The sequence below is a fragment of the Doryrhamphus excisus genome, linkage group LG3 (assembly GCF_037039965.1).
Source record: "Doryrhamphus excisus strain RoL-2023G ecotype Guam linkage group LG3, RoL_Dexc_Guam_v1.1, whole genome shotgun sequence".
NCBI classification, from domain to species: domain Eukaryota; kingdom Metazoa; phylum Chordata; class Actinopteri; order Syngnathiformes; family Syngnathidae; genus Doryrhamphus; species Doryrhamphus excisus.
The window spans coordinates 2,764,977-2,776,034 of NC_136359.1; the positions used below are offsets into that span (position 1 = coordinate 2,764,977).

Genomic DNA, 11,058 nt, shown 5'->3' on the forward strand with positions numbered 1-11,058 from the left:
CAGGGAATCCATGAAAACATTGCAGGGAGAGGTGCAAAGTCTGGAAGATCAAGAAAGCTTTCTTTGTGGGTTATTTTGTGTTGCTGTTCTACTGTTAATGTAGGTAACAGGTCCTGTTTACCTACTTCAACAACAATAATTAAAACTTAAAATGACATCAGTCTTAAAGGGATAGTTCAGATTAGGGATGAGCCGAATACTTGTTAAAAATAAACGAGTATCTATTATGGATAATGCATTTTTTTAAATTATGAGTATTAAAACAAGTACAGCTGTCAATTATTATTATATCCGTAAAATAAATCCTTAAATGTATATTACTGTGTAGTTGTTAGCAATAAAGTTTGTTTTAAAAAAAACCTAATTGGATATTGTACTCACTATTCATTATTTATGCTCTGTGATGAAGTTTGCTGCATGTTGTCTTGCAAAAATGCGTGCAAAATTTGTACTATTTGTCCATTGGACTGGACTATTAATGTCATGGCAATAGACAGAAGATGGTTTCAATACATGATAATGTTTTATATTTTGAAGTTTTTTTTTTAATACGGTGTTTTCTGGAACGATTACTTTAAAATGTCAGCGTGGGGGAAATAATAAAAGTGTCCCCCTTCAAAATTGTCTTGACATCCGGATGGTGGCGGTAGTACATAAACAAAGTCTGCATTCCCGCTTAAAACATAAAGAAGAAGCCGAAGAAGAAAACAAGATGGCGGCTTGCTGAATGTGGCCTTCTCGAGCTCCGGACAGAATTTTAAAAATTATGATAAAACACTTTTATGGATTCACAGCAAAGATAAAAACGAATATCTCAAAGACTCGTCCGTAAAGGCAACGACACGGAAGTTGAGCATTAGATTGCTCTTCGAGGTGAAGATAGAAGATATAAAATAGAAGACGAACCACTGCTATGCTAAGATGGCGACGTCCAGTCAAAGAGAAGGAGGAAGAGAATCAGCGCCACCAACTCCCAGAAAACCAACGGAGGAAAAGCCCCAAACTGCCGATAAAGGTGAGTGAGCAACGTCATTTTAGAGGCTATTTGGGAGAAAATTAGAAGTTAGCAGTCCACGCAGAGCAAGTTAAAGAGCCGCCATGATTGGCAAAGGCACGAGTAGAGCAAAGAATGTGAAACAAACTGGAAGAGCAAAACTGCAAGGGTCACAGCTCATGTGGTAAAATGAAATTAGATTATTTGTATTTTTGTGTTATTTTATAATATGTTTAAAAAATGTTATGGATGATTAAATGTAACAATATATGTATATTTTATGTTTTATTATATGAATATTTCTTGGGTTTTCTCTGGGTGCTCCGGTTTCCTCCCACATTCCAAAAACATGCTAGGTTAATTTGCGACTCCAAATTGTCCATAGGTATGAATGAGAGTGTGAATGGTTGTTTGTCTATATGTGCCCTGCGATTGGCTGGCCACCAGTCTTGCCCAAAGACAGCTGGGATAGGCTCCAGCACTCCAAATAGGCTCCAAAGCAGTAGAAAATGAATGAATGAATGCATGAAAATCCTGGAAGCATTTATGGGCAAGCAAACATTCACATTTTCATATTTGTATGAAGATATTTATAACAAAGCCGTGGCCAACAATTTGGAGAGATTGCTGTATACATTCAATGACCGCTAACATTTGTAGCTAAACTTTGCCAAACCACTACCATGAGTCTTAAGGGTATTTCGCTTTGAAAAGCTGGTGAAAACGATGGACTCCAATTCAGTTGTTTACACGACAAGCTCGATCACAAATGTACAAGAAGGTAGGCAGACAGCAGCTCGGCCTGATGCAGTTGACACATTGGAATTCCTGCCACAAAATGAAGAAAATATACTAAAAATACTACTGTTTAATTTCTATTTATGAGTGGATAACATTTTAAAATGTAAACCAGGCACTCCTTCATATTTTGAATATATGGGAATATATATAGCATATGGATATTCAACCTAAATATATCAGGATATCGGGTTCCATATCCATATCATCCATGCTGTTTTATTAGTAGTTGTATGCGCCTCACGGCTTCCGTCCGTATTCAGTACAAAAGGCCGAATAATGTTCCTGGGGAACAGCACATGGGGGGAAGTTGAACATTAATAAAACGGCGCTTGCATCGGATTTTACCGATACCCACAAATGCATCGCGATGAATCTAGATTTCACCCATGAATGAGCCCATGCACTGGCATTAGAATCCATTATTTTCCGCAATAGAAGAAAGTAACGAGTTGTTTGTGTCTTGTAGACGTCCAGCAGCTGACTGGTTGTCAGGAAGACCATCCCACTCATCCACAGGATGTGAGCTCCAATTGGAAGCAGGAGGATCTACAGCCCCCCCATGTCAAAGAGGAAGAGGAGAAACTGAATATTAAACAGGAGGGAGATTGTCTTTCCGGGCCAAAGGAGGATGATCTCACCAAGTTGGCCCTGACTGTTGTCACTGTGAAGACGGAAGACCATGAAGAAAAACCACCAGAGTCCTTACGTTGGTTGTGTCCTTCAGACGCCCAGCAGCTGATCGGTCATCAAGAAGAATGTCCCCCTCTGTCACAGGGAGGGAGCTCCACATTGAAGCAGGAGGATCCACAGCTTCACCATGTAAAAGAGGAAGAGGAGGATCCCTGGAGCATTCAAGAGCATCTTCACGGGCATAAGGACGATGATCTCACCAAGTCGGCCTTCACTGGTGTGTCTGCGGCGATTAAAGATGAAGATGAGAGACTAGCAGAGAACCTTTTAGCCCCACTATCAGATAGTGAGCAATCACCTGATGATGACGACACCCAAGAACCCTTGAGCAACAATACAGGCTGTGAAGGTGATAAGACGATGCCAAAAAACCCTTATTGTTGTTCCGTGTGTGGTAAAAATTGTAAAAAAAAGTCAGCCGTGGAAGCACACATGAGAACGCACACAGGGGAGAAACCTTTCAGCTGTTCTGTTTGTGATAAAAAATTCTCTCGGAGAGGATACATGGTATCACACATGAAAATGCATACAGGGGAAAAACCTTTCAGTTGTACCGTTTGTGATAAAAAATTCTCCCGGAGAGGATTTATGGTATCACACATGAGAAGGCACACGGGAGAAAAACCATTTTGCTGCTCAGTTTGTAGCAATAGCTTTTCTCACAAGTCAACTTTGGTACAACACCTGCGAACACACACAGGGGAAAAACCTTTCAGTTGCTCAGTTTGCGACAAAACATTCTCTCAGCGTGGACATATGGTGTTACACATGAGGGTGCACACCGGAGAAAAACCTTTCAGTTGTTCTGTTTGTGGCAAAACCTTCTCTCAGCGTGTAGTTATGGAGTCGCACATGAGAAGACACACGGGTGAAAAACCATTTGTTTGCTCGGTTTGCAGCAAAAGCTTTTCAAATAGGAACAGTTTGAGGTACCACATGCCGAAACACATCGGGAAAAAACCTTTCAGTTGCTCAGTTTGTGCTAAAGGATTCTCTGTACGTGAACGGGTGGTAGCACACATGAAAACCCACACTGGAGAAGAGCCTTTTTGTTGCTCAGTTTGCAGTCAAAGCTTTTCCAATAGGAGCAGTTTAACGAATCATATGCTGGAACACACAGGAGAAAAACCCTTTGGTTTTTCACTTTGTGCTTGAAGATTATCTCTGTTCACACATGAGAACACATACCGGGGAAAAACCTTTCAGCTGTTCTGTTTGGTATTACATGTTATCAGTGTACGAGTAAATGCATGTTCACAGCATGTATATCAGATGCAACTTTGAAAGAGCGTTTTTTTTAGAGGGATTCATAGTCAATAATAGCTATGTCTCATTGTTAGCTAGCTCATATTAACTTTTGTTATGTTACATTGCACAGAAAATGGGGAACTTTTTGGAATTCACAATCCTTCTTCCTTCTTCTGTGACGCCAGAAAACGAGGGCGAGCTAATGATGCATGTCATTGGGACACACACATTTCGACCACGAAGCCAAAAAAAAAAACCGCAAAAAACTCTAATGCAAGAACAAGTACATTGATGATAACATGTAATACTTTCAGTATCTTGCCGTATTTTGATGATTTAAAACATGACCGGAATGTCTTTCCCAGATGTTTGCTAGTTTGGTCGCATGTGGAATCTCAAAGTTGACCAACTTTTCAGCTTATTGCCAGAACCTTCAACAATTCAAGTGCGAGGCATGATTTATAACCTAGCATTAATTTTTCAAAACTGAACCCATTACCAGAGTGATGTTTTGATTTTTTTTTTTTTTTTTACATTTTCTTTTCATTGTTTTTTATGAGGCCCAAAATTCTCGGCCTCTCCCCTCGCCAATGATCATGACATTGTGTTTGTGTTGTGGCAATGTACATATATATATATATACTTTTATTTTTTCAATTTTTCTTTCAAATACAAACAAACTCAAAACAAAAAGGGAGCACTGGACATGCAGTATACAATTTAATTATTTCACATTCCTTGTCATGGTGCAATTTGAGTCATTTCTGTCTGTGAACAATGTCCATTTCACCCAGTTTTCTCCACACGTCTTCTTCAGTCCTTAATCTATGTTAATCTATGTTAATAGTTCCATATCGTGTATTGTGTTCATCACACAAAGCCAATTCTCCAGTATTGGGAGTCTTGGATTAAGCTATTTTTTTTGGTAATGGCTGTTTTACATGCTACCAACATGATTTTATATAAATACCTATCTTCCCTTAACACAAGGTCTCGCATGAAAAAGTCACACTAACCCAAAATCCTCTCCATAGTTTTACATGTCCTCTTCCAAAAATTGGTGATATTTGGGCAGAACCAAAACACATGAATGGTTGACATTGACTGTACCACACTGACAACTTTAAGACATTTTTGTTTCTGTAATGTTTGTTTTGAGTGTCTTCTTCTATTCATCAAGTATTTTTATTTTCCTGTCATGGTAATTTTATGTCGTATATTTGTTGTAGTTCTTGGAAGCTTATGAATTTCCCCTTGTTTACTATTCTACACCATGCGGTTATACCTCGCGGGATCGCAACAACATCTTCTTTTATACAGAAATAGGAACTGCGTTGTGATTAGGTTGTTGTTTTAGGGACTGTTTTGTATTACATCCATCCATTTTTATGATATTTCTTTGTAAATAATCCTTATGTACTATATGACCTGCTGTAACCTTTTTAATACACTTTCTTTAACTTCACTGGATTGGGCAACGCTGGTATGTAATAAGGAGCTAAATCCAGTTTGACGTCCCCGATATGGTATGTACAGGTGTTAGTACAGTGGGGGTCTCTTTTTTAATGCATGTCTATATGTGTAGTAGCAATGTTATTCCAGTGTGACACAAAATAGCAAAAGAAGAAGTTCACAGTCTAATATGGGTGGCGACAAGTTTCAAAAGGTATAAAAAGTCATGTTCTCAGGAATAAAAGCTAGTAAATGTAACTCTTGGATGATTTCTGACCTGCTTGACACTTGGAGTGTAACCCCATTAAATAAATCACCAAATAAACACAAAATTTAAAAAACGTTATTACGTAAATACATAAATTTAATAAAAATAGAAATAGTACATGAATTAAAAATGTAACATTAAATAAACAAAAATGAAGTAAAGCTAAAATATATTATCGAATTATCACATAATAAATATATTATGCATTAAATACATACTTAAAATTGCTGTTCATGTAAGCAAAAGATACGGAATGAATGATTTAATCATGTGAATGAAGTTAAATTAATTTAATTAAAATCATTTGAAACAAAAATAAAAATATATAAAAATTTGGAACAACACTAAATTAATTAAAATATATACATTAGCTACGTTAATTACAAAATCATTCCATAATTAAAAATAAAATTGAAATAAAACACTGTAAATATATGAAAAATGTAATTAAATAAATACTAATGTAATATGCGAGTACACACTCCGATACAGTAGGTGGCGGTATGCAGCTACAATGTTGGTAGATACCCGTCATAAAGACGATGAAAACACTACAAAGAAGAAGAAGCTCCGGAGAGAGGTTTACGATAAAATGTATATATTAACCGCAAAGAGGGGAACAACTACCTCAAAGATTTATCTTTTGTGAAGCCCACCAAACGGAAGTTGAGTGTGTGGCATTGGAGTGCTACCGGACGTGAAGATGAACCACTGCTATGCTAAGATGGCGACGCCCAGTCAAAGAGAATCAGCGCCACCGACTCCCGGAAAATCAACGGAGGAAAATCCCCAAACTACATACAACGGTGAGTAGGATCAACTTTCCAATGAAGTCTTTTTGGAGGCTATCTTGAACAATGAAAAGAGATGCCATATGAGCCGACCGCGCGGAGGAAGTTAAACAAAGAGCCGCCATGATGGTTAGCTTGACGAAACAACGTGAACGTCTTTCTCACCGTGGAGCAACACCACGTCTGACTTAAGGCGGTGCGTTCAAGTGCGCTTCGAAGACAGAGTGCTAAGCTCCATATGTGCTTGTAGGATCAAAGAAGGTCTTTCGTCAGCCTCATTTTCATTTTCACCCAGGCCTTGACTGCTAGCTAGCAGGCAGGGTTAGCTTGTGTGGTTGGTTGACTCGGACTTGATAAATAAATTCTCACTAAGTTTTTTAAGTAGAGCTACAATATGGGGGGGGACAAAAACACTTAAAAAAAGTAATTTATTGAAAACAAATTAAAATAGGCTGTTTGTCAGCTGATCAATACTTTAAGACGATTGCTCTCCAAACCATCCATTCATACATTTTCTATGCCGCTTATCCTCATGAGGTTTGCAGGGGCGCTGGAGCCTATCCAAGCTGTCTTTTAGGCAAAAGGCGGGGTCCACCCTGGACTGGTGGCCAGCCAATCCCAGGGCACATATAGACAAACAACCATTCACACTCGCATTCATACCTATGGACAATTTGGAGTCGCTAATTAACGTAGCATGGTTTTTTTTTGGGAATGTGGGAGGGGAATCGGAGTACCCGGAGAAAACCCACGCATGCACGGGGAGAACATGCAAACTCCACACAGAGATGGCCGAGGGTGGACTTGAACGCAGGTCTCCTAGCTGTGAGGTCTGCGTGCTAACCACTCGAACACCGTGCAGGCCTACCTGTGTCTTGAGAAACTTGGGACTGTCCGGTCTCTTCTTGGGATTCGGGATCCAACACATATGGCTGTATATTAAAAGGCCACATTTTAAAAATATACACGGCCGTTTATTATCAACGCCTGTGCCGTTAGCTAGCGGCACAAACCAGAACTCCTTTTAAGTACTTGCTAGTGTGACCAACCACAGCGGAGTGGGCGTGCCTGGAGGCGGGGCGTGGGTGGAACACATTAAAATAGACTGTTTTGGCAGGAAGCACAAATCCAAGGAAATAGGAACTAGGCGGGAATAGGTGCAGATTCTGGAAGATCTATTTGTGTATTGTGTGTAGCTGCTCTACAGGAGATGAATAGTTCCCCTTTAAGAAATAAAACACTTGCTTATCTAAAAATTAAACCAATCAAATGTTAATGTATTTCTTGTGAATGTATTATTGCTGTTTATTATTATAATATATATTATATTATATTTTCTGATTACTGTAAGCCGTAAACAATCAAACCTGAAACCCACCTGGAATGCCAGCATTGCTCTGACGGTGTTTTGAACGCTTACCAAGGTGGCTGTAGCGCTAAAGAAGCGACCCCACAGCCAGCCAAGAAGGTCCGGGTGCTTGTTCCTATCACCGTAATGTCCGAATACTGTCATAAATGACCCAAGGGCTGCAGTGATCTGTGATTTTATTATGGAAATAAAAATCACAGTTTGTCGAGGATACTGGCTTTAAATAGTTTATGTAAAAGTTTTCAATAATAATAATATTTAATAATAATTATTATTTCAGCTTTAACTGGGTTTGTGTGCTGCAGACGTCCAGCAGCTAACTGGTCGGCAAGGAGAATGCCTCCCTCAGCTGCAGGGGCGGAACTCCACTTTGAAGCAGGAGGATCCACAGCCCACCCGTGTTAAAGAGGAAGAGGAGGAGCCACAGTGCCCCCCCCACATTAAGGAGGAAGAGGAGGTACTCTTGATCACTCAGGAGGAAGAGTGTCTTCTAGAACCAAAGGAGGCTGATCTCACCAAGTTTCCACTGACTGGTGTCTCTGTGAAGATCGAAACACATGAAGACAAACCACCTGAGTCCTTACGTTGGTTGTGTCCTTCATTCCAGCACCTGATTGGTCACCAAGAAAAACATCCCCCTCAGCCACAGAGCGAGAGCTCCACTTTGAAGCTGGAAGATCCACAGCCCACCCATGTTAAAGAAGAAGAGGAGGCGCCACAGTTCCCCAACATTAAGGAGGAGAAGTACCTTCTGGGACCAGAGGAGGCCGATATCTCCAAGTTGCTCTGTGTCTCTGTGAAGACCGAAGACCATGAAGACAAACAGTCCGCACAACTTCATCACAGTCCAAGTAAGGAGAACAAAGGCAGCAGCAGCTCACCACAACACATGACAACAGAAGCTGATGGAGACCACTGTGGAGGATCCCAAGCAGACAACCTCTTAGCTCCGCTATCAGATAGCGATGATGTAACATCACACTCTGATGAGGATGAAGACAGGGACGACATGAGGACTGACGCTGACAACAAATCCCCTAAAGAGAAGACCGGTAAAAAAAATGTGACCTGCTCGATTTGTGCTAAGACATTTACAAAAAAGTCCACTTTGACTCAGCACACACAAAGTATACACGAAGGTCAAAAACCTTTTAGTTGTGCCGTTTGTGACAAGCGATTCTCTCGAAAGTTTGACATGTTATCACACATGAAAATACACACAGGAGCGTTGAGCTGCTCGGTTTGCGGTAAAAGCTTATCTTGTCAGCGTACTTTAAATCAACACATGCTGACGCACACGGATGAGACACCACTCGATTGTTCTGTTTGCGGTCAAGTGTTAATTGGAAAGTCACAAATGGTATCGCACATGAGAACGCACAGAGGAGAAAAACACTTTAGTTGCTCAATTTGTGGCAGGAACTACTCTTGTAGGAGTAGTTTGACGTATCACATGCTGACACACACGGGTGAGAAACCTTTTAGTTGTTCTGTTTGCGGTAAAGGATTTCCTAAAAAGTCCAAAATGCTTTTACACATGAGGAAACACACAGGAGAAAAACCATTCAGTTGCTCAATTTGTGGTCGGGACTATTCTTCTAAGAATAGTTTGGCATATCACATGATGACGCATAAAGAAGAAAAACCTTTCAGTTGTTCTGTTTGTGGTCAAGGTTTTCTTACAAAGTCGCATATGGTATCACACAGGAGAAAGCACACTGGAGAAAAAGCCTTTAGTTGCTCAATTTGCGGTAGGAACTATTCTTCTAAGAATAGTATGGAATATCACATGATGACGCACACAGAAGAAAAACCGTTTAGTTGTTCTGTTTGCGGTAAAGGTTTTCTAAAACAGTCACACATGGCATCGCACCTGAGAAAGCACACAGGAGAAAAACCCTTTAGTTGCTCAGTTTGTAATAGGAACTACACATGTCAGAAAAGTTTGAGATATCACATGACGACGCACAAAGACAAGAAACCATTTAGTTGTTCTGTTTGTGGTAAAGGATTTTCTAAAAAGTCACACATGGTATCGCACATGAGAAAGCACACCGGAGAAAAACCCTTTAGTTGCTCGGTTTGCTCTAAAAGCTTTTCTTTTAACCATTCTTTAAGTCGACACATGCTGACGCACACTCGAGGGAAACCTTTTCGTTGTGAGGTTTGTAACAAAGGATTTTCTCAAAAGTCACAGATGGTATCGCACATGACAAGACACACGCAAATACGAGTCAAAGTGTAATGGGCCCGTGTTATGCATATAATAATATGAATAATATGACTGCCTCTAAAGCCAATGGCGGGCCGAGTGCTCTTGTGATTGGGATAAGGGTTCTAAGGGATGCCATCGATGATGATGCAATGACTACTCCACTTTAGAGTGAAGCTGCTACTTGACTCAGGAGGTAGAGCAGGTTGTCCGTCAGTCTACCCCCGGGGCACTTGTGACTACAGATGTACATTACCACTCACTACCAGTGTGTGACTGAAGAGTGAATGAATAATGGCTTAATTTCATTGTGAAGTGCTTCGGGTGCCTTGAAAAGTGATATAAAACCTTATCTCTTATTATAATAACAATAATTATAATAATAATAATGAGGTTTGAGCTTCACAGAGCATAAAAACAGACATACAACAGAGCAGTAGAAAGAACGGAAAAATGTCGCAAATAGTGAAATATGACACCACTGTACACATGTACAACAGCTGTAAATACTTTGATTTGAATTACCTTGTATATATTACTTTGTATTACCTTGATTTTGCACTTTTGTTTCTGTAAACCTGGAATTTCCTCGAATAAAAGCCACTGTAAAAAGTCAACCGCAGTCAGTTTGGCTGCTACGGTCATTCTAAGTAGTAACGCTCATATCTCATTTGTGGGTTGAATAATTGTGTTTAAAAATTGATGATTGATTTGGGGGGGGGGGTATACTGTTGATTTCACGTCTTCCATGCGTGTCCCCTTATTGGCTTCTGATGATAAACTTCTTTGTGGGCAGTGACGACTAAGAGTTGACCCATGGACATTTTTCTGAGATTTTGCAGATGGCGGTGAGTGGGATGAAGTTTCCAGCAGTGTCCTTGGGAGAGTTTATTTTAGAGCAGCCATGATTGTTAGCTTGACAAAGGCGGGAGATCAAGTCAGAATAGAAGAAAGAATGGAAGACAAATACAGAAACTGTAAACAACGGCTTGTGTAAAGACGAGGGTCACAGCTCATAAGGTCAAATAAGGTCATGCTAGGTTAATTGACGACTCCAAATTGTCCATAGGTATGAATGTGAGTGTGGTGTGATTGGTTGTTTATGTATATGTGCCCTGTGATTGGCTGGCCACCAGTCCAGGTCTCGCTCAAATATGAAGAGGAAAATTGTGGCCACGACAGAGACATTGGGCCTAAACTATGTATCATCAGTAAATCATTGGAATATGACGT

The 11,058-nt window shown here is 40.1% G+C and overlaps 2 protein-coding genes across 4 annotated transcripts in view; both read left to right on the top strand.

The window, feature by feature from the left end:
- Positions 1-682: 682 nt before the first annotated feature.
- Positions 683-11,058, top strand: part of LOC131128114 (uncharacterized) — a 101,349-nt gene continuing 90,973 nt past the window's right edge. Inside the window, exons 1-2 of one of the 2 annotated variants that reach the window (XR_013627142.1) lie at positions 683-1,015; positions 2,262-3,775. Coding sequence is in view for 1 of the 2 variants with exons in the window: in XM_058070692.2 (XP_057926675.2) it covers positions 922-1,015; positions 2,262-3,640 (1,473 nt within the window). In the remaining variant the exon portion in view is untranslated. Of the gene's footprint in view, positions 1,016-2,261; positions 5,287-11,058 lie in introns of those variants that run through there. The other variant, XM_058070692.2, reaches the window with a different exon arrangement.
- On the top strand, positions 6,003-10,410 carry LOC131128090 (uncharacterized). 2 transcript variants are annotated; one of them, XM_078789430.1, is made up of 3 exons: positions 6,003-6,259; positions 7,919-8,070; positions 8,221-10,410. In XM_078789430.1, the coding sequence occupies exons 1-3, from the start codon at positions 6,157-6,159 to the stop codon at positions 9,856-9,858; spliced, it is 1,893 nt and encodes a 630-aa protein (XP_078645556.1). In that variant the 5' UTR covers positions 6,003-6,156; the 3' UTR covers positions 9,859-10,410. The 2 variants fall into 2 exon arrangements, with proteins under 2 accessions (XP_078645556.1, XP_057926635.2); XM_058070652.2 differs by having other exon boundaries at positions 7,919-10,410.